At 38.9% G+C, this 24,644-nt stretch overlaps 1 protein-coding gene across 4 annotated transcripts; it reads right to left on the reverse strand.

Moving 5' to 3' along the window:
- Positions 1-7,623: 7,623 nt before the first annotated feature.
- Positions 7,624-24,275, reverse strand: LOC129777982 (uncharacterized). Of its 4 annotated transcripts, XM_055784597.1 has the most exons (3): positions 24,136-24,275; positions 23,552-23,917; positions 7,624-9,373 (listed from the first exon to the last, which is right to left on the reverse strand). In XM_055784597.1, exons 2-3 carry the CDS (start codon positions 23,567-23,569, stop codon positions 7,703-7,705), a joined length of 1,689 nt encoding a protein of 562 aa, XP_055640572.1. In that variant the 5' UTR covers positions 23,570-23,917; positions 24,136-24,275; the 3' UTR covers positions 7,624-7,702. The 4 variants fall into 4 exon arrangements, with proteins under 4 accessions (XP_055640572.1, XP_055640573.1, XP_055640575.1 ...); XM_055784598.1 differs by lacking the exon at positions 23,552-23,917 and having other exon boundaries at positions 24,136-24,273; XM_055784600.1 differs by lacking the exon at positions 23,552-23,917 and having other exon boundaries at positions 24,191-24,222.
- Between the last annotated feature and the right edge of the window lie 369 nt (positions 24,276-24,644).

The following is a 24,644-nucleotide window of genomic DNA, read 5'->3' on the forward strand; positions in this document are numbered from 1 at the left end:
CTCAAAAGTTTTGCTGAAAATAATTATGTCATCAATATAGACATGACATATTTTACCAATATGTTCCCTAAGAACATCATCCATAACTCTTTGAAAAATGCTAGGTGCATTTTTTAAGCCAAATAGCATACGAACGAACTCGTATTTACCATTATTAATTGAAAAAGCGGTTTTTTCTATATCTTTTTCACTCATGGGAATTTGATGAAAACCTGAAGCAAGGTCTAAAGTGGTGAAGTATTTATTTCTTACTAAATTTGCAAGAACTGTTGATGTATCAGGTATAGGATACCGATCACTAATTGTTTTTGAATTAATTTTTCTATAATCAACTACTAAACGGTATTTTTTTGTATTAGAAGCATCGGATTTTTTTGGAACAATCCATATTGGTGAATTATAGGGAGATTTTGAAGGCCTTATAATTCCATCACTTAATAATTTTTCAATTTGTTTTTCCACTTCACCTCTAAGTGCTTGTGGATATGGATATGATTTTGAATAAATAGGATTGTCATCATTCATTCTTATTTCTGCTTTTATTCCTGTAGTGAAAGACAACTTACCATCCAGTTGTTGAAAAAGATCCTGAAATTTAAGTATTAGATTATTAATTTGACGTTTTTCTATCTCCGACAAGTGTTCATTTTTAATAAGCTGATTTACTTCCTGAATCCTGTGCTGTAATAAAGGAATAGTATATTTATTATTTATCAATAATTTTTCATTGGATATGTCAATTATGGCCTTTAGATCTTTCATAGTATCATGACCAATAATAGCTTCAAAAGTTTTTAGGTTATTCATATGAAACAATTCTACCATTTTATCGGAATAAGGTTGAAATAATCGAGCTTGAGAATATTTTTCAATTTTAATATTTCCTCCAACAGATGACACTTCAAATGGTTTCTCTAAATTGTGTGAAATTGTGGTATACTTAGGATGAATATAATTTTTATTCGATCCTGTATCGATTAAAATTTTCAAAGGATTAACACATTTGCCATAATATAAAAAATATGGCAATGTAGATTTTACACTAAAAAATTAAGTTCGGCATTTTCAGTAGCACATTCTGGGGCTTCGTAATTTATATTGTCTAAATATCTATCGAAACTTGTACCATTAAATTCTTCATTGGCCAAATATGGCACTTGTTCAAAATATTGTTCAGTATCAATGTCGGTTGGTCATTTGTTTGTATATTGAAATTTTTATTAGGTCTATTCACATAGTTTATGTGTTTAGATCTAAGAGATTGATCTACTTCCATTGGTACAGGTTTATCGAAATTATTAACTTGTTTTGGTATAAATGGATTTCTTGGGATTGGAGGTGGCATTATTGGATGTCTGGGTGTATTCCAATTAGGTTTAGGTATAAAATTTTGGCGAGGTATAAAATGTGGCTGATTGTTGCCTGGTACATAGTTCGGTTGAACATATCGTGGTTGTTGAGTAAAATTTGGTCGAGGTGCAAAATTAGGATTAAAATAAGGTCGTGGTGTGAAATTAGAATGTGGCATAAATTTTTGCTGATTTGAAGGTTTAGCAGGCAAAGGAATTGAATTCTTTGGTCCAGTTGATTCATAGTGTCTTGGTTTAATTAAAGATTTTCTAAATTCGATATTCTGAAAAGTTATACAATATGCATACGCTGAGGCTAAAGAATCAGGATTATGATTCTTTATGAATTTACCAACTTCTCCGTCAAGTCCCTTTATAAAGGAATCTATCGCTTTCTTATTAAACATATTGATCATTGCCTTTGATGCCTCTGGATGTTTATATTGCGAATCGTTTTTTATTTGTCCAGCAATGAGTGACAATAAATTATTAATTTCGTCGTAGAAAATTTCCAAACTTCTTCCTTTTTGAGTTGTATGAGATAGAATATCATCTAGCGTTGTTAGATCTCTTTTTTCTCCGTAGTATGTGATAAGTGTTCTTTTGATCGCATTCCAATTTAAATTGACGTTAGAGTTAACCAAAGCATTATTGGCTTCTCCCCTAATTTTTCGCCTGATTGTGGTGCATATTGCGCAAAATTTATTTTTTTGAGTTACAGTACTTGATAAATTCGGCTGATACGCCTTAACTAGCGCGTCAACGTCTCTTATCCAATTTGTGAGTTCTTCATTGTTTCCCGAAAAAATCGGAATTTCTTTAATTAAGTCCGGAATTTTTTCAATTACAGATGGATCTGCTGGAGATCCATCACTATTTTGATATATTAAAATAGGATCTCTATAATCGATAGTTTCCAAGTCCGTGGTCTGTCTGTTTTCCAAAGTTTCAATCCTTTCTAATATTTCTCGAATTTGTTCCGCCATACTGATATTTAAATTTCGAAAATTAGATATTAGGTCCTCAATTTTTAAATAATTTAATTTCCAAAGAATAAAAATTCATATATTTCAAATATATATATTTCAAAAAATAGTTCACCTTTTTTATCACTTTATAATAAATGTTTATTTCTTTTTTTTAAATAAATTAACTCATTTATTTTTTTCTTCACTTTATTTATACACTTTTATATAAGAAAATAATAATAAATATTAACTTACAATATTATCCTTATATACATGGAGATCCGTCGTGGTGTTACACTTTCCCGACACGGATGTATTCTTCACGTTCCTCCACGAGCGAGTTATTGGCTGTCGTCGTTACTGGTGTACAAATCGTGCGGCTGCTACTGCGGTCAAGTGTCCCTTTTTCGTGTTCAAATAACTTAGCACTCGCGAACTTTTTCGTGGCGATTTCACTTTGCTATTTTCAACACTACTTACACACGGCTGTCCCTATTCGGGCGCCAGTTAATTAAATTACTTCACATTTATTTTAAAAAAAAGTATTTTTTATTATTCACTTTTCCCTACTACACAGTTTGAACTTAGAATTATAACTAACTGATGAACCGCTGCTCCCTGGTTTTATATTGTCAATTTGGAATGCGCCAGTTGGTTTCCCCGAAACGCAAGTGGCGCGCGTTGTCGCTCGTCGGTAGTGTTTTGTGTTTAATTTCTCCGGTATTGGCAGGTGTTTCTGGAACTGGTGCTGCATGTTTTGGCTGGCATCGCTGGGTGCATCGGTGGATTTTCTAGAATTAGATGTTGCGGCGGGAACTGGTGCTAGCTCTTGTTAACTCATTACCAGGGCCCGAAATCTTCGACGGTGAAAAATGAAGACCGACTCTACTCCCAGTAGCCCGCTTCGACTAGAGCTGCTTCGGCAGTCACCGCCAACAAAAAATGACTTGACTAGAAAATGAATTGAATAGCGTTGACTAGCGAGGATGACTGGTGAACTAGTCCAGTCAGTGGTTATTTTAACTGACTCGACTAATGAATAAAAATCTGCCTCTTCATTCAACTAACTTCAATCCACATTTCCATTTCCCCCTGACACTAGTTCTGTAACCCCGTATGCAATCTTATTGTACGTCCGTATTGTATAAAGAGGAACGAAAACTTGATTCCTGATGCAAAAAAAGAAGCCAAAAGACATTTCTAACTGACTATGGATATAGTCAGTCAGTTAGTCAGCTGGCTATGTAGAGATTTTCACACTACGAGTGATGAATTGCAATTTGTTTTAATTTCTTGTGAAAACGGTAGTGAATCTGTGAATCCCTCGATCGGATGAATAAGCACTCCGGAAATATTTCCATTACATGAAATAAATTTATTTCCTCAAAAATATATCTATTACATAGATATTATGTTTCATCTATAGAGTCGCGAGTCATCATCACCGAACTATATATCCATTCCTGAAGCCGCGGTAAACGACGGAGCCGGAACCAGAGCAACAATTGAACACTGAGAGCGCAGAGAGCAGCAGCAAGTACGACCAAAACAATGGAAAATGAGGACTATTCCGGGAGTCGCTAGTGACGTTTACACCGACTCTCAGAATACAAAAACATGTATGAACGTATTATCTCGTCGTGAAGCGACTGTCGAAATAAACCCAAGTGTAAAACTTTACAAGATACAATCAATCATTTTACTCTGCTTGTTGAGTAAACTAAATCCCAATCAAATGGCTGCAAATTCGTCAAAATGTCCCGATACACAACGAAAATGTTTATGCTAACAACAGGCCAAGTTGACCTTTCTAAGCGAAACAAATGAAATTTTAGGATGCCAGATATTTTTCTCAAATATATGCGATAAAAATCTGAAGTTTCTGTAAATACGTGCTAATGTCTACACCCAAACTAGTGTTGTCAGAAAGTATATCATTTTCGGCAGAAACCATGCCATTTCGTGCCTTGCAGCGTCAAATGGGCAAATAAAATGTATGAGAGCTTGAAGGAGAGCAATATCTATCTCGGTCTGAGCCGTGTATGTGGCAAAGTATGCGGAATTCTTATTTGTCTTTTGTTTCGCTCGCTCGTATTAATCTTATATTGCTGTACCATATATATTTCACAAATGCTTACCAGTATTTGAGAGTCATAACGTTTTCTGTCTCTAATTTGATTTGGCAACCAGTAGAATGAACAACTTGTCACGTGTAGTTCTTCTTCTCACATACATAAAATGAACCTCTCACGGCATCCGATACGACTGTAGGAATAGAGTGAGAAAAATTGCATGATGGTGATATGACAATTGTCATCTCACCTCACACGCCGCGTAGAATTAGGCTGGACATCAAATTGGGAAAATTTTGTAATGGCCAGCACAAGCTGTCACTCCCACAAAATATTAAACGGATGTCCGGAATGAAGCGGATAGATACATATATTTTACTATTATTTCAATTATCTGACCTCAAAATTTGATCAAGGTTACTTTTATATCACATGACTACGCTTCTAATACCAATAGAAAAAAAAATCATTTTAATAAACTTATTGCATTATTTTGGTGGATTTTTTGAAAAAAATTGAAAAATGACCAGGGATGGATCATTTTTTTTTACATACTATATACGCAAGATATTTTGCGCAGCTCGTCGCGAAGTAGGGCCTACTCAGAGTAAATTGAGAATTTTATGGATGCGAAGATTTTAGTTAACATATTAAGGACCGCAAAGAAATCTGTAAGACATACGCCTAGATACCGCACGTTTTGGGGCGAACTTGTACGCTTGTACGTATTTGTTCGAATTCCACAAATGAGATAGTTTCCTTCGGTGTGAATGAGACGGAGGCGAGCCATCGGTAGGTCTTGTTAGATTCTTGGCAGACCAAGGATTTAACCATTAAGTGTAGAAAACACGGGTTATTTTGTGATCCATCCGTAACAAACGGAACACGAAACACGAGAAAACTCGTGAGCGGTCCGCAACAGATGAGACGCGAAACACGCGAAAACTCGTGAGCGTCTCAGCCTCAGAGATGAATCGTGATTGGATGGAACCTAGGACCAATTATGACATTCCATACAGAGTGATCCAACTTTCTCGTTCAGTATGGGATGAAGGTGGTCCCAATGTTCGTAATGGTTCAATCCTGTTCTATACTGATGGGTCGAAAATGGATAACAGAACAGGTGCTGGAGTGTATGGTCCCAGAATAAAAAATTCTGTAGCTATGGGGAACTGGCCAACAGTTTTCCAGGCAGAAGTAGCTGCAATGATAGAACGTATAAATCTCTGCCTTAAAAGAAATTATAGACATGCCAACATTTGCATCTTCTCAGACAGTCAAGCAGCACTTAAAGCCCTCAATGCTTTCAAGTGCTATTCAAAAATTGTCTGGGAATGCATTTGCCTTTTAAGGCAACTATGTCAGATAAGTTCGGTACACCTGTACTGGATTTCTGGCCATTGCGGTATAGAGGGAAATGAACAAGCAGATGAACTCGCAAGACGCAGCTCATGCTCACCCTTCACTGGTCCAGAACCATTCTGTGGAATTTCTGAATGTGTGTTGAAGAGTGAGCTGAAGAAATGGGAAGACCGGGAAGTAACAGCCAACTGGATGGCTGTACAACTTAACCAGTCAAAAAAATTTTTCACGCCGAGCATTAAAATTACTCAACAATTGCTGAGTCTTAATACGAAAGACTTCAGCACATTCACTGGTCTTATAACAGGAAACTGTCCGAGTAAATACCATCTCAAAAACATAGGTTTAGTGTGAGATGATATTTGTCGCTTTTGTAATGCCGAAAGCGAAACCTCGGAACATTTGCTCTGCAAATGCGGAGCACTAACAAGATGCAGACTTCAACACCTTGATAAGGTCATTCTGGAGCCCAAGGAAGTTTGGTCTGTGTCGCCGATCAGGACTATAAATTTTATCAAACAGATTATTCCTGATTGGCACCTATCTCGCTATAGCTTTCAGTCTACTTCTTCATCAATAAGCAGTAGATAAGCTTGAAGCGTAGTATAAAAAATGGGGCACACCACAATAGTTCAAAATAATGGATGCAGTGGTTCACACCCAACAAGGAGAAAAAGTAATAATCGAAAAGCAGACTAGTTTTGGAAAAAATTGGGTATACCAAGATGTTTTCATAGCTAATATCTGCATAACCGCAAAGCTTGATTTTATTCTGAGAGGGTGCTGTCAATCCCAGAGACGATTTGGCGTAATATCCCTCATGCTCAAAGGTTTTATAACGTCACAATGAAGGATAAAATTTTCATAAAAACGGCCCAAGCAAAGTAATGCATCCTATATAGTATAGACTTGGAACAATACTTCACTTACTTGAATGGCGTTTACGTTCCCTGTGGAACTTTTGCCGTCTCAACGTATGCATTAACTAGGTCATTTATTAATACTTAGTTGAGATTTCTTAAGCCAAGTAACACGCCTTATACGTATTCCGAGGGGCAAGCTCTAGAATACGCGTGACTACAGTGCAAGTTGAAGGAAATTTCTTTGACGAAAAATCTCCCGGCCAAAACGGGATTCGAACACGAACACCCGGCATGATAATGTGGGACGCTAACCACTGTGAGACTTGGAACAATACAATTATTGAATTATGAGAAAGGTGTTGATTTCATAAATATTGTATTTGGGTGAATTTGCAAATTGCAAAATTTTTCTAAAATTCGCATTCTGAAGCCAAGACTCACATAAACAAAAACGGTTCGATGTGATTGGTTATGCTGTAATATTAAGATGAAAGAAGAAGAGGGTGAGAGATTTCTTCACCTAGAAAATTAAAATCTATATAATAATTTAATATTTAAGACATGCAAAATTTTTCCTTTGCTTTATTATTGCGAGTATCACTATTCGATATGTGAAGCAACAAGGTTTTATATCACTGGAAATCATTCACATGATCCCATCAATGCTACCATCTGCTACGTTTGCCGATTGAAAACACATTTCGAATAACGCTCGCGATAGAAAACATATGTTAACCTTTGAAGTCTACAAAATTGAATGTGCGCCAAATCAAAAACATATGTCGACAAGAGACAGGGAATTAACAGCTTGTCATCATAAACAATGACCGGCCTTTAAAAGACAAGACACGGCCGAGTTCCTTTTAATCTCGTAAAATAAGCTTTTGTTATCTTTTGATGTCTATTGCTACATAGGTTCATCAATACTATTATGTTGATAAAACAGAATTAACAAACATTGAAATTTGCGCGAAGCGCCTTAGGTGGAAAAGGAAAGAATAGCACAAAATAGTTTTTCTTTGCATATGCAGATTTATTTAACAAATATACTGATTAAATATCACAATTTTCTATGTACAGAACAAACGTTACAACATCACACACTCTGAGTCGCGTCTGTGGACGAGCGAAAAATCTTCAATCTTCCAATAGGAATTACCCTCACTAAGTACTGTTTCATCGTCCGTTAGGCAGAGTATTTCTGGGCAGCTATAGAAATCATACTCGTAACCCACGGAAAATTTGGAATACAAGTATCTTCCTGAACAAGAGTTCGCTATTCTGAAAAAGGTACAGTTTTCGTGGGGTAATAACTTCCAATGACCGCTATAATCGGAAGCGTCACAATTGGATCCCACGACCGTCGGACGTCCTCCTATTTCCACCAGGTAAGCATTGGTCGCAACGTTACGAATTCGAAACGAATTTCCTTCGTCGACTGGTTCGAACTCGAAGCGATTTTTATCCGCTGTGTAACGCGTGAATCCAACCTCCTTGCCAGCACCGCTGAACTTCATCAGCACTCGGGATTCGTGTCGTGAAATGAAAACGTGTTTCCATATAATACTGCACACATTTTGAGGTAGGATAGATTTCAGTTCATCTAATTCCGAAGCGTGAATTGCTTGCGCGTAATTTCTATGTTGCATTGTCATTCTAATGTGATGGGCTAAGGCGAAAATTGAGTGAGATCTAGAAAGATCCATCTGTAGCATCTCGGAGTATAATTCACGATAGCAAAGTATATCGTGGTCAACACTCGGAAGACAATGAATGAATTTAAGAATGTTTTTCAGATTGGGAGGACATCCTCGATATGACAGCCTTATCAATTCACGGAGAAGATCCTCGGAAATGTTATCGAACAGTTTCGCAAAAGAACTTGATTCGTCAGGATCGTTCTGTATTTGGTTGACAGCCAGTGTTTTGTTGGCTGATAAATCTATGACGAGGATTTGTAAACGATCTCGAGAAAAATCTTCTAAATGGTGGGTTCCGTTCAGTACATCGTTGATTAAACTGTATATCATTAATGTTTCGACGCGACGAAACAGAACTATAGATTTGAGATGCTGTACTAAAAGCTCACACCCAACAACAAATGTGTTTTCCGAATTTGATTTTTGAAATAAATAATATCCCTTCAAAAATTGTAATATATTAACCAATCTCCATATTGATCCTTCAAGCACTTGCTCTATTATTTTCAGTAAATATTCAATGCTATTTTCAAACGAAAATAACTCATCAAATGCTTTGTCGAAACTCGCTTTCCGTATGTGACTGACGCATAGCTCTAGCTTGTGATTGTTTCTCTGATTTTTTAAAATTCTTATTTCTCGCATAGTCCTGTCCAACACTTTCTGCATAGCCAGCAAGGCGGGTTCGTACTTAATCACATCCGCCATGTAGTACAAACATTTGGGCTTCCCTTGTTCTCGTAATTGCTGATCCAACTCGAAAATTTTACTTCCTCGTTTATTTAGCTGCGTGTACAATTCCTTGTTTACCGTATAAATTATTTTGAACTGGCCAAACAAATATTCGCCAGCAGTCTGCAGTTCCTGGACCTGGTAGCTTTTTTCATCGATCGTATTAAGCAGCTGCAGTTCCAGCGATAGAGATCGTCCACTTTCGCCAAGCCGTGAAACTCCGGACAGCTGCCGAATCAGCACAAGCATTCGCTCAATGGTTGCATATATCCGGTCCAGATCGTAAAATGTGTCCATCTTTTCGTAAGTCATTTTCAAGAGGTGGATCTGCGAAAAGAGAAAAAAAAACAAATTCATATCGTTTTCAACACTACACAAGATTGATTCTATTCAACGCACTCATTCTCATTTCGCGGGTTATATCAATCATTTTCACGCCCTTGGAGAAATATAAATCATATATGCAGATAGCATAGCAAAAACACTTGATACAAACATGAGACGAGTTGTAAGTGATACGGCCGCTCAAAACGTTTTTAAAATATCCAAGGGAAGACTATAATAGCATAAAAAAATCGTTCTAGTGAGTGTCTTCTCTCACAAATCTGCTATCAGATAATCAGTTATGTGTATAATGTGGTTTTATTCTAAGTTGATTGTTATTGATCGATAAGGAAATATGTGTTCATTGGAGAATATACTGTATATACTCTGAGGAACGATCAAAATTTGGACAACCTAAATTATTCCTTTGTAAAGGGGTGTCCACATACCAAGTGGAAAGAAAAAGTACGATTTCAGACACCCCTCTCCCCTCCGTGGACAAGCATGGTTTATTTCTATACCCCTCCCCCTATTGTCCACGTGAACATTCCTCCATTTCTTGGAAAAATAATCGGAAAAATTGTTGAATTGCGCCTAAATTCAATTTTATGTTTGTTTCCATTTTCTATCCAAAGCTTTTACATTATAAAAATGTAACCTTAATAGATAGTAGCGGTTTCTTCTCAATTCTTTGGACAAATTTGGGGAACAACAACCCGTGAAGTTATTTGAATTGCTGTTAGTTTTTTTTCCAAATTCCATTTACGCTGTGATCACGTTATAAAATATTATATTTACGCAAAACATCACATGTGAATCTAATCTCGGACATTTTCATTGACATTGTGATAATTTTCTGCGTGAGAAGGAGGGAAGCTCGGTTCCCTCACCAGCTTTTAGCTCTTTTCAGGGGCTATGCTGATTATCACTTTCGCAGGGCCTCCGTCGTGTCTTTTCCGTTCTCCTGACGTCCTCGACTGTATATAAAAATAAAAGGTCCTCTGGTCGGAACTGACCAGCTAACGTTAACCACCGTGGCGTCCCCATTTAATTCAATTTTCCAATTGCCTTTCCTTTTGAATTTTTATGTGTCAACGACGTTTACAACTATACACGAAGTGAACTTTTAACGAAACCTAATAAATAAACAACGCTTAACATTACTAAAAACTACACTTACTCACATTTTTCAATCAAAAACCTTTATTTTACACGACGCGCACTACTACTTCCGGAGACGGTCACTAACAGAAAGAAGGCCACATAAAATGGACAAAAAGGAACAATGCCGACAGACCGAGCACAATTATGCCCTATCCCTTTGTGCGACGGTAATCACCCTATTCATGAGGCACAAGTTCTACAAGATGTGTGACAGTGCAAGTCAGAAGAAATTTCATTCACGAAAAATCCCCCGACGACGGAACAACACGGATATTGCTAAACATTAAACACTGGTACTTCATTCATTATGAACATAATTACTCATTTTGAATTAATATCTATGAACATGTGGTTAGATGAGATAAAACAAATAAGAGAGTGCGCTCGATGGATTTTAATGAAGATACGACGCGATCAGGAAAACATCATTCTACGACGTCGTGAGCCGTGCCAGAAACCCATGGTTGGCATATACGTAACGGTAGAGAGCGAACAGCTGCGAATCCTACGACATAATCAACAGAAGCGCCTCACGCCGTAATACATTCACTTGCGAGACGCTTCCATGAGAAACGCCGATACAGTCTTTGCCATAGCCAAGCCAAAACGAAATGCATTGTCATGATATTACAGCACGTGTGTCCAAACAAAGGATGAATAATGAGTTTCATTACAACATTACACGAATATACGCGGGTTACCGCGTGAAGATGAATCAAAACACGTGTAAGAAAAACAGTTGTCAAAATTGACTGAACATTCAAAATAGCCGTACTTGTTGTATGGCATGCCCAGTTCTGCTAACATGGGCATCGTCAGTTTAGCGATCAAGTGGGCTGGGCACCCGGCACATCTTCCACCATTTTATCAGCAGGCAGTCATCGTTCGGCATCGGGCGGTCTCCGATTATCCCGCGGACGCTCATGAGCACTTATTCTGGCGATCTTGCCAGAAGCGAGGATTCAACGGGATAATTGGAGACCGCCCATGTTTTGAGAAGTGATCCTTCAGACGCTCTGCGTGAGAGTTAGGTGTGACAAAAGTTGCACGATTCCCAAGGTCATTTGGGGCAGTGGAACCTTTTGAGGAACAACACGAAATTGCGAGCAGCGAAATTTTCCCGCTGCGACGAAGTCATGAATAGTCAGCCCGGAACTCGTTAACGGAAGACTCCAAATAACAGAACTGTCTTATCATGGGAGGCATGAAGATTGTTAGTAAGTGAATAATACATTTGAAAAGGTATAAATTAGCCGCATTGCCGTATTTCTACCAACCGAAATACTAATGTTCTATGTTAAACTGCACACTGAGGGAAATATAATTAGAATATAATTATTATAAATAATTAGTAAATGTAACGATTTTTTTTTTGGTAAATGCTACCAATCATCAATCATTTGCTACCGGGGATTTTTTCAAGTGAAGAAACATGAATAGAAAAAATTGAACTTGTTGCCAGAAACCACGGTTTATTTTGAAGTAGGACTACGTCTTACATTAAGGGTGCTAAATCAGAAAACAGGTCACGTTTTTATTAAATAAAATTAACGTTAGTAACTATTTTTGCTGCGAACGGATTTTAACGATTTACATACCAATCGAATCGGAAATTTTCTGTATATGGTTTAAATTGATGAAAATTGGAAGCATTCCCATTTCCCCATACATTTGTTCTGTTCATTTGTGTGCTTTCCCGAACAGAACTGTCAATAACGGGGAACTTATGCAGCCATTAGAATAGAAACAACGAAGGGGGACAGCGAAAAGAGATTATTCCCGGAATAAACTCCACTCTTGCATAATAAGTAAAAGAGATTATTCCCGGAGTAAACTCCACTCTTGCATAATAAGTAAGCTGTCGCTAGCGTATAAGTATTGAATCTCCTCTGAGGAAAATTCTCATAATCTTTCGGTGCCCGAAACAACAAAGGTCGTTTATTCTGCTGGTTTTGTGTTTTATGTTTCCCCTCGAGCTGTAAACGCTAGCGAATATAGCCATCAGTGTTTGGCTTTGTGTGTGTCGCTTGTTATCGTTGCGCGAAACATAGAACTTGTTCATTTCCTGTACATGTATTTGCTCTCGTGCGCATCGGTTCTGTTCTGATTCAACAAGCTACTAGCTTTGTTGACGGTTTTGGTTTTGAGTCGAGAAACGTTTTTTCATAAACGGTCATTCTCGCGATGTTTCATTTTTATCGCTGCATCTGTGTACATCTGTTAGACGTGTGTTTGATGCTTGTTGAATGGCGATGCACGGAAGATGCTCCTGTTAAATACTCAGTGCAATGCGTGAATTGATATAAAGAAACAAATTGCGATATATGACCAATTAGTATATTGTTCTCGCAAAGACAAGAAAGAATAGCAAGCCGAAACTTTTTACTAAAGAGTTATTTATGAAATTTCGATGTATTCGCAAATAATATCCGAAATAATAAACCAACAAATTTAAAAAAAATTGAGGGGTTGTATCCGAGACACGGCCGCTTAAGACGTAGGACTAAAGGGTGTGTCACATCAAATTGCATCACGGAAAAAACGCTGTAGAAATTCGCCCAGTAGACCGATCCTTTTGAAAATTTTAGACAGTAAAATAAAAACTATTAAACAACTTTTGGCATTTTCTTTTTATTCATACTTCGAGCCCAAGCCCGTATGCTCGCACCTTCCTCTTTACCCCGTCCATAAGGTTCTGTACAACGTCAGGTTGTAGTTTTTTTTGAACAGAAATCCATTTTCTCTTGAAGTCCGCCTCCGATTTGACAACTTTTGGGTTCTTCCGGAGGGCCTGCTTCATAATCGCCCAATATTTCTCTATTGGGCGAATCTCCGGCGCGTTGGGCGGGTTAATTTCCTTTGGCACGAAGGTGACCCCGTTGGCTTCGTACCACTCCAACACGTCCTTTGAATAGTGGCACGAAGCGAGATCCGGCCAGAAGATGGTCGGGCCCTCGTGCTGCTTCAATAGTGGTAGTAAGCGCTTCTGTAGGCACTCCTTAAGGTAAACCTGCCCGTTTACCGTGCCGGTCATCACGAAGGGGGCGTTCCGCTTTCCGCAAGAGCAGATCACTTGCCACACCATGTACTTTTTGGCAAACTTGGATAGTTTCTGCTTGCGAATCTCCTCCGGAACGCTGAATTTGTCCTCTGCGGAGAAGAACAACAGTCCCGGCAGCTGACGAAAGTCCGCTTTGACGTGAGTTTTGTCGTCCATTACCAGGCAATGCGGCTTCGTCAGCATTTCGGTGTACAGCTTCCGGGCTCGCGTCTTACCCACCATGTTTTGCCTTTCGTCGCGGTTAGGAGCCTTCTGAACCTTGTATGTACGCAGGCCCTCCCTCTGCTTGGTCCGCTGGACGAATGAACTTGACAAATTCAGCTTATTGGCGACATCCCGGACCGAACTTCTCGGATCACGTCTAAACTGCTTAACTACGCGCTTGTGATCTTTTTCACTGACGGAGCATCCATTTTTGCCGTTCTTCACCTTACGGTCGATGGTTAGGTACTCGAAGTATCGTTTTAGTACTCTGCTGACCGTGGATTGGATGATTCCCAGCATCTTACCGATGTCCCGATGTGACAACTCCGGATTCTCGAAATGAGTGCACAGGATTAATTCACGACGCTCTTTTTCGTTCGACGACATTTTTCCAAATTTACGAAAAATTGACAGTGAAGCATGGCCAACGTGATCTATACACTCTTATCTGATTATAAGCAAAAGCTGAAGATATAATTCCTAAAAATTAAATTTCTACAGCGTTTTTTCCGTGATGCAATTTGATGTGACACACCCTTTACGTAATCTTTTTTTTGAAATTTGTTGGTTGTAATGTATAACATATCAAACAAATCTTAGAAATTTTCCGATTCGATTTGCATATCAATCTTTAATCCGTTCGCAGCAAAAATTGTTATTGACATTAACTATATTTAGACGGCGCCAGTGGTTGTATGGTTAGCGTAACAGCCTCACAATCCGATCGGCCTGGGTTCAATCCCAGCTGGCGTCGTTGGGATTTTCTGAGGCGAAAAATCTCTGGTTACGTCTTCCTTCGGAGCGGAAGTAAAAGAAGTTGGCCCGGCTCATGAGTTGTTGAGTCTGATAGGTAGGAACAGGTGGAGTCGCCTCCCTGATGTCGGTGATTGGCACTAAAGTGGCGGAAATAGGCCGACGAAAAATAAGCGAAGATAAAAAAAAAAATTAACTATATTTCATAAAAACGTGACCTGTTTTCTGATTTGGCACACTTAATGTAAGACGTTGCCCTACGTAAAAAAAGGATACTCGGATACAATCCTTCGATTTTTTAAATAATGCAGGTCAGTACTTTGATTGTTATAGAATAACAACACAAAATTAATTATGTTTCTATGTTTAGTAGGCGATATTGAAAAAATAGGTACTGATGCACAACAGTCTCGTAAATCGATTGCATTAATACTTTTGACTTAGAACTACGTCTTTCATTAAGGGCGCCAAATCAGAATACAGGTCACGTTTTTATGAAATAAAGTTAACGTTAATAACTTTTTTTGCCGCGAACGGATTTTGGCGATTTACATACCAAACGAATCGGAAATTCCCTAAGATTCGTTTGATATTTCTACATAACAATTCCTTGGTGTGTAAATGGTTAAAATTCATGAAAACTATAAGTGTTTCCATTTTCCCATACATTTTTTCTGCTGATTTGTGAGCTTTTCTACCCATGCCGTCAATAACGAGCAACTTATCGACCACCAACGAAGGGGAAATCGTAAGATATAAAGTCTCCGTGAACGAAGGAATAGAAGAAGAACGAAGAGGAATATTTGCCTAGAGTATAAACAGTGGATCACGCTGAGGCAAACTTTCATTCTTCGTGGGGACACCGACTAGACAGCACCGTTGCTGGGAGAGCTAGACGGCGAGGGATCGAGTGCCTTTCTCAAGGCAATAGGGGTGGAGGAGTACTATGAGGAAAAAGTAGAATTTTCCACAGGTCTTTTGAGTTGATTTTTGATTTCGCATGACGGTAGCAAAAGTCTCTCCAGCTAGGATGACAGCTATGCTAATCTAGACAAGCAATATTAACAGAAATGGCTTCTGTTGAGAAGAGCGCAAAATGGAGATAAGTTTGTGTATATTTAGATGCTTCAAGCCATCGATATATGAATTTTTGGGTGCGTACGTGCGTGCTTGTCGTTTTGGAATTTTGTATATGATTTGGTTTCGCTCGCCAGTAGCAAAACTTTCTCCACTAAGGATGATAGCTGCGCTTATCTTGAGCATGAGAAAGTAATGCAAATTTTTTCGAGGCCAGTAATATTAACAGAAGCGTTTCATTTGAGAATAGCGCAAAATTATGAGAAGTGTTTTTATTTTTATTAGCTTTAAGCCACCAATGTATGGTTCTGTATGCATGCTATGGCGAACGCTTGTTTGGCGCTTGGTTTACATTATAACGGGTGTTAAAAAAATGAGAATTTTTTCAATCACATATAAAAAAAATAGTTTTTTTTTTCATCGATTTCAGTATTTTTTATTAATAACATAATGTATTTTCTTCAAAAAATGTCAGTGAATGTTTGAGTAAGGGCCGTGGTCTGCTGTTCGACGCAACTTTGTCGCGATGCTCTCACAAGAACGTTGTACGGCACTTACGTCCATTTTCCGGATACAATTCCGGATTCTTGTAGTCAGTTGCTTCGTGACCTTGGCCCTCCAATTGGTTTTATACACTAGGGCACTGAGTGAGCCAAAGAAATCCTCTATTGGGCGGCACTGGGGCAAGCTTGTTGGGTTACGATCTTTCGGCACGAACGGTATCTTTTTCTCCTCAAGATACGCCAGCGTCTTCTTGGCGTAACGGGAAAACGCTGTGTCCGACCAGAAGACGTACTTCCCATCCGCGTGATGCTCGTTCAGGAACGGCAGCAGGATTTTATCGAGGCACTCTTCTCGATAGATTTGTTGGTTGATTGGTAGATCGCTCGGCTTAAACCAAGGCTTTGAAATGCCCCGGTCGGAAATGGCGATGTACAACATAACCTTTTTTTCAAACTTGTGCTTGAACTTGTATTTCACTTATGGCGGTGTGGATGACTTGTCGCTGGAGTAGTAATTATCATTTCCTGGAATATGCGTTTTGGACAGCGGAAAATAGCTTTCGTCGTCCAGAACGAAAGACGTCCCGCGGTATTTTTTGGTCATCCACCGACACTGTAATTTAACCGTCTCAATCTGCTCCTCCGTGTACTCCGGCGACCTCGTCTTCTTCCTGCAGACGATTCCTTCCATCTTGAGGGTCCGATGGATCAATACGTGGGAGCAGCCATATTTCCGACCGGCGTCACGCAGGCTGGTTGCGTCCTTGTTGTCAAACAGCTTCTTTAACGATGTCTTCCTCTGCTACGTCATTATCGTCACCGGACGACCACTTCCGACCTTCCGCTCTACGTTCAGGGAACCCAGAATACGATATACCATACTGACAGGTACATTTTCTTCCTTAAAATGTGCCATCGTGAACTTTTTTCCTTGCTGGAAATGCGTTTCGTAGAACCGTACAATGCGTTCGCGGAGAACGTGCTGTTTCGACACCATTTTTGCTTTGACTAAATTCAAACTAGCAAAACCAAACACGCCATCTGTTTCTAGGGAGCCCTAAGAGCAATTTTCTTGGAGAAAGAAAATTTTACGCTCTTTATTTGAGTTACTGAAAGGTATTGAAAAAAATCTAGTTTTTTATTTAACACCCGTTACGAACGATGTCTATAGGTGCGATTCCACTGAGGCAATACTAAATAACATGTAGCCAGTGACCAGTGATATTCGATACTTGCAAGTATTGTCATTGTTGTTGTTTCCATGCAGTGCCAAAGATATATTGATGTAGTTATGAGATGTGGAATAATGGTGCTGGTGCAACAAGCATGTAATCGACTGCAGCCGAGTCTATGTCAATTGCGAAAAAGGCCACTGGAATAGCGTTGGAGATACATTTTCAATGCTAGTGTATTGTTCTGCGAGGACGAGAATGAATCATCAATCAATTACTATCAATTGATTTTACAATTAAAAAAACATTTCAGGGCGATCAAACCCCTCCTACTAAACAGTTGATTCTAAAATTTCGCAGCATTATAAAATAATATCCGAAGTTATAAACAAGTGACTTATATAAAATAACAGCGTATTTCTACGTCAACAATGCGATCGTATCTTGGATACAACCTCCTATATTTTTTTACTTCGCAGTAACGCATTGGAACTCAAGATTACGGATCACATTTTAATAATGAGCGTTATTCTAAAGATGCACAATGAAAATGAACAAATTATTAACACCGATATGTGCCACTTTTTTTGAATGTAGGAAGGGAAAACTAGATCAATGTACGGATCGGGACGACCGTATGAAAAAATGGAAATGATAAGAATGCGGATCGGGACGACCGTGCTGCTTAAAAATGGAAGTAAAAATATTTGCGGATCGGGACGATCGTATGAAAAAATGAAAATGATAAGAGTGCGGATCGGGACGACCGTGCTGCTTAAAAATGGAAGTAAAAATATTTGTGGTTCGGGACGATCGTACGAAAAAATGAAAATGATAAGAGTGCGGATCGGGACGACCATGCTGTTCAAAAATGGAAGTAAAAATATTTGCGGATCGGGACGACCGTATGAAAAAATGAAAATGATAAGAGTGCGAATCGGGCCGAACGTGCTGCTTAAAAATGGAAGTAAAAATATTTGTGGTTCGGGACGATCGTATAAAAAAATATAAAATGATGAGAGTGCGGATCAGGACGACCATGCTGTTCAAAAATGGAAGTAAAAATATTTGCGGTTCGGGACGATCGTATGAAAAAATTAAAATGATAAGAGTGCGGATCGGGACGACCGTGCTGCTTAAAAATGAAAGTAAAAATATTTGTGGTTCGGAACGATCATATAAAAAATGGAAATGATAAGAGTGCGGATTGGGACGACCGTGTTGCTTGAAAATGGAAGTAAAAATATTTACGGTTCGGGACGATGGTATGAAAAAATAAAAATGATAAGAGTACGGATCGGGACGACCGTGCTGCTTAAAAATGGAAGTGAAAATATGTGTGGTTCGGGACGATCATATAAAAAATGGAAATGATAAGAGTGCGAATCGGGATGACCGTGTTGCTTAAAAATGGAAGAAAAAATATTTACGGTTCGGGACGATGGTATGAAAAAAATAAAAATGATAAGAGTGCGGATCGGGACGACCGTGCTGTTTAAAAATGGTTCGGGACGATCGTATAAAAAAATTGAAATGATAAGAGTGCGGAAAGGTACAACCAATCCGCACTGAAACGAAATCCACATGTATTTGTTTTTTTCGTCTTTTTTCTATTCAATCCTTTTTTTCGGAGAAGAGAGAAGATGTGTGACATACCCAGTTCTGGTAACACGGACATCGTCAGTTTAACGATCAAGTGGGCTAGGCACCCGGCACATCTTCCGACGTCTTATCAGCAGGCAGTCATCGTTCGGCTTTGGGCGGCTTCTGATTTTCCCACGGACGCTCATCGGCACACACTTGTCAGCATAAATGAGAGACATGAGTACCAATATAATGCCATAAAAAAATCTAGAATCGAATATACGTAACCCGCGTAAATTCGAAAGTCGCAATACTTTTTGAACAGACCTCGTATATTCGGTAGAATGAAAAAATCGAAAATTATCTCATACACATACATTATAGTTTGGTCACTCGACAAGTTATGCCCTGAGAAAATCGATAGTGAAATTTCGTCGGAAATTCTAGATCCGTCTACTCACCCAAATTCTCAAATATGATCGATTATGGATTACCCGAACGGATTGGAATTTTGCATTCTGTAATCCATACGACTCAAATCCAATCAAATTGTGCAAATGTGATAACCTAGCCACGCAATTCAAACCAAACCAATGTCCAAATTCACACAAGACGACTACGAGCTTCGTATTCTATTTCATTTGATGAAACTAACGTTCAGCGAAAAACTTCGCCGTCTCAACGTAGAATTACTTGCGTCTTTTTTTAGCACTTAGTAATGATTTCTATTCCAGATAAAACGCATTGAATGTATTCTGAGTGCCAAGCTCTAAACCGTGTTCCATTTATGTGAAGCGAAAATTGTAATGATTTTTTTGGATGAATAAACACGCTTTCAAAACAACATTTTTAAATGTAAATTAGCCCTACCGTATTAAGGTGTGTAAACACCTTGAAAGATAATTATGTCTCATAATGACTTTATATTACGGATAAAGTTTTGGCGGTAATGCAAGGAAATTTGTAGAAAAATAGTTAAGTTAGGGTCAGGACTATGTCTTCTAAGTATTCAAATAACATCGAGTAATATTGATTTCATAATGCAAAAGTCGATCGAGTCGATGAAATTCGAACGAGTTTCAAACCTATCGTATTCCGAATATAAGTTATTGTTCGATTATGTTGTAACAAACATGGTGATCTGGAACTTTTATCGGCATGCTTGGTAGATGGAAAATGTACCAAGTGGTTTCCTAAAGATTTCACCAACAACACGATCACAAGTGTAGGCGGATATCTTATATATCAGCGATGAAATTCATATACTGGCGGCCAATCATTCACAAATGTCAACAACGAAACATCGACATTGACAATCACTGGGTGGTACCTTATTCGCCTCAGCTGAGAAAAACATTCAATGTTCATATCAATCTGCAAAATCAGCAGGTACATCAACTTCAATGAAGTTGTCTGGAGTATTTTTGGTTCCCTAGTCCATGAATGGATGTTCAAAAATGTTCACCAGAATTCGTATATTCTCTAGAAATAATGTGACTGCCCCGATTCTTGTCAAGTCCCGCACCACCTGGTCCAACCACCTCGCTCGCTGGGCTCCTCTCCTTCTTGTTCCCACCGGATTCGATGCGAACACCATCTTTGCAGGGCTGCTGTCCGGCAATCTTGCAATATGCTCTGCCCATTGCACTCGTCCAACCTTGAAGACATTCTGGATGTTGAGTTCGCCGTAGAATTGCGCCAGTTCGTGGTTCGTTCTCCTTCTCCATACTCCGTTTTCCTGTACACCACCGTATATTGTTCTGAGCACTCGGCGTTTGAAAACACCAAGTGCTTTTGAGCCCTCTTCAAGCATCGTCCATCTTCGTGCCTATAGAGAACAACCAGTCGGATTGGGGATTTGTACATGGTACACTTCGTACGGGGTCGGAGTTTGATGGACCTCAAGAATTTGCGGAGCCCATAGTAGGCACGACTTCCATTGACTATGCGTCTTCGAATTTCACAGCTGTTGTTGTTGTCAGTTGTTATCAACGAGCCAAGGTAGACAAATTCCTCTACCACCACAAGCGTCGCCGTTGATCACAACACTACTACCAAGAAGAACTCTGTTACGATCAGTCCCTCTTGCTAGCATGTATTTAGTCTTAGACACATTGATCCTAAGCCCAATCAACCCGTGGTCGTCCATGATACTCCATAGCTGTCGTCGGTCGATTGTATCATATGCGGCCTTGAAGTCAACGAAGATGTGGTGCGTAGGGACCTGATACTCGCGGCACTTTTAGAGGATCTGCCGCAGTGTAAAAATCTGGGCATGAATCCAGCCTGATAACTTCCCACAAATCTACTTACTGATGGCGATAGACGGCGGAAGATGATCTGAGACAGAATTTTGTAGGCACCATTCAGAATTGTGATGGCACGATAGTTCCCACAATCCAGCTTGTCACCTTTTTTATATATGGGGCACATTACCCCGTCCTTCCACACCTCCGGTAGCTGTTCTATGTCCCAGATCCTAACTATCAACAGATGCGTATATACTTCAAGTTTTCCCGGACCTCCCTTGAAGAGCTCCGCTACGGGGCCATCCTTACCAGCTGCTTTGTGGTTCTTGAGCTGATTAATGGCCTCCTTAACTTCACCCATCGTCGGGTGTGGTACGTCGTCGTTGTTCAGTGCACCGGTGTAGTCCTCCTCAACACCGTCTTGGTCTCACGTCTGCCGGATCTGCTAGTATACGGATAAATTTCTTGGAAATGCAGAATAGTTTTCATATATTGTTGAACACTGATATACATTTTTTTCAAAATATTTATTAGTGTCTTCATGGCTGTAATCTATAACCCCTTAAATCATCTTTTGTAGTTTTGACGTAGGACTATGTCTTTCATTTATATACCAGGGTAAAAAAAAACAAGATTTTGAGCGTTAACCCCTTCGCGTACGATTTAATTTGCAAAAGAGCGGACCAAATGCAAACGCGTCGATGGGTCACGCATCGAATAATTTCACTACTCTGCTGAGCGTCTTAGCGTCTTGTGATATGCAAGCGCACCACGAGAGGGACTCGATGTTGTAAGTTTTGGCACAATCATTTCAGATCGAGTGAGACTCAACGTTGTACGTGAAAGGGCTAAAACCTCTTTGACGGCTGAACGAAATAGTATGATAGCCACTTCATTCGAAAGATAAAACGTCCACGCATTATGTGCTTATGAATTATTGATCCGAAACAAACAAGTGTTTCAATAGCTTAAAAATTGCTTTTATAACAGGCCATTGAAATCACACAAATCTGGATGCGGAAGCTCCACTCGACACCACTGGTTATGTGCATATTAATTATTGACCCGAAAACTTGTCTCAATAGATTAAAAATTGTTTCGAAAACAGGCTATTGAAATCATTAAAATCTGTACATAAGCTGTTACCCGTTCGGAAATCCATTTCAAGAAAGTCGTTCGATGTTTGCTACGCTCTTCTCTTTCAATCTCATTTCTTTTCTGCCGCCGGACGGAGCCGTATTTTTTGGCGAAAGCAGCAGTTCTATTATCGAATTCTCACGAATGCCGCTATAGACCGATGATTTCAATTGTCGGGGGTTGGAGAAGGGCGTATTATTTGCGCTGAGTATTTCCGAAGAGGAATCGATTTCTCCTTTGAGCGTTAATATTTATTTTTCGGCTAAACCAAGTTGTATGATAGTCACTTTATTCGAAATATGAAATCTTAGAGCTTTACGCTTGTTACTTGTTGATTGCTGAGCCAAAGGTAGTCCCACCTTACGGTTATATCACAAATATTACCCACTTCTAGTTTTTTTCATCGCCATCCGAAAATTTTCCTTTTTTCATGCAAAGCTATGATACTCTAGTGCCATTCACAATTACAATATTACTATACAAGTGATAACGATGTTTAGTTCTGATAATTGTACTGCACATCACGTATCTTATTCATTCGCAGAATTTCTAGATCACATGTAGAAAACTTGGTACAAGTTGAAGAAACGTTGTTTAAAGTCTTAAAGATCCTCTGATCGTGCTGTGACACATACATCACGCTCTGCGTGAGTACTACAGCAAAACAGTTTCAAACTAAACATCTCGTTAACGTTTGATTCATGAAAATCTCCAGCTGATTTGCCCGCTACGGTGATGCGTACTGAACATATCGAAATAAACGATGTGTTTATGTTTATCTCAAAACCGCTAGAGATTATTTCAGTCTCACTACCGAACGGCAAGAACGTGCCAAACTCTTCGTCGGTAGCGAATGCAGAAGCGTTCCAATATTTTGTGTATGGTGTGGGCATGCGTGTGTTTCATATTGAAAAAAGAGATCAGAAGCCGATGGTTTGTCTCACTTTCTGCTCTCGATATAATCTACAATAAAGAATATGATTTTGAGGCCCACACTTCCAGATTTTGTGCGAAGTAAGTGCTAATCAAGTGCAATCATGGATTGTCTTTCCCATTTATCAAATTGCTTTGATACGTTGTGCGTTCATGATACTCGTGGATTATGTTTTCTGAGTTCCTCAGTTCCTTATGGAAACATTGATGTTGGATCATTCCACAAACTTAATATGATAAAAAATAACTCTAGCATTAATCAATCTAATATTTAAAATTGTGAATCAATCATTGTTTCATTTTTAAACAGTATTCCTAACTTCAATAACTTTATTTCCACTCACCATTAAAAAAACACTCATATTGCACAGCGCGTTTGCATCTATTACGAAGAGCGGAAGATTACAGCTCGCACAATGGTGTTTCCAGGCGCGTGGTTAATTGTTTGTTTGTTTCACTTAGCGCTGTGCTTGAATACAACACTCTCCAAGTTTGCCAAATTTCCAAATTACACGGACCATTGGGTTGTTGCACTTGCTCTGAACTGGAACAAGAAACTCATGCGCGGTTTGCATTATACTCACTCTGCGCAAACCTCCAGTAAAACTAATGTTCGAGTCCCATGAGAGAGGAAATTCTTGTAAAAGTATTTTTCCCGCTTTATGTTGATAAAAATAGTCATGGGATGAAAACATATGGTGACAGGTGTTCTGGAAAGATCAGGCGTTTCGAAAGATCACTATTCACATTAGATCACGAGATGGTGGAGGCTTGATTATTTGAATATATTGCAACGCTTCCTCAATCGTTGGCTATTTGAAAATTCTATATGATATTCTCTTGTTTTTCCAATATAAATTATTGCAAAAAACAGTCGCTTCGACATGTATTCATAGCATAATTAGTTGCCCTAATTCACTATACTTACCTAGAAATTGTGTGCGTGAAAACGTCGCAGTAATTCCAATAATTTATTTATATACAGCGTCACAGCGAAGGGGCGAAGTGCCGTTGCGTTAATGATTATGACTTGGCGCGTATGGAACTATCTGTGTGGATTCACCGGATTTTCAGAGTTAACTATGGCTGCAGCATGGTGATGCTTCAGAAATAACATGAGAGATTCCGCTCTCTCGCAGTGTGTTTTCGGAGAGTTAACCACATACTATGGGCCGTGGGAGAATTGTTTTGGAATATGTAACTTCAATAACTGTATTATTATTATGTTTAATCACAAAAAGTTCAACCGTTTAACTTAAAAAGTTTTTTTTAATTATTTTATTTTCTTGTTTATAGTACATTATCTGTATCATTAGTATAATACGTTGATCAAAAAGTTCCTGCTTATTTGATAATTTTGAGACTGCGGCCATCTTGGGTTTTCATTTTTCATGATCTACTGTGTTCTACTAGTTGACTTTTATTTGATACCCATAT

The sequence above is a fragment of the Toxorhynchites rutilus genome, chromosome 3 (assembly GCF_029784135.1).
Source record: "Toxorhynchites rutilus septentrionalis strain SRP chromosome 3, ASM2978413v1, whole genome shotgun sequence".
Taxonomy (NCBI): Eukaryota; Metazoa; Arthropoda; class Insecta; order Diptera; family Culicidae; genus Toxorhynchites; species Toxorhynchites rutilus.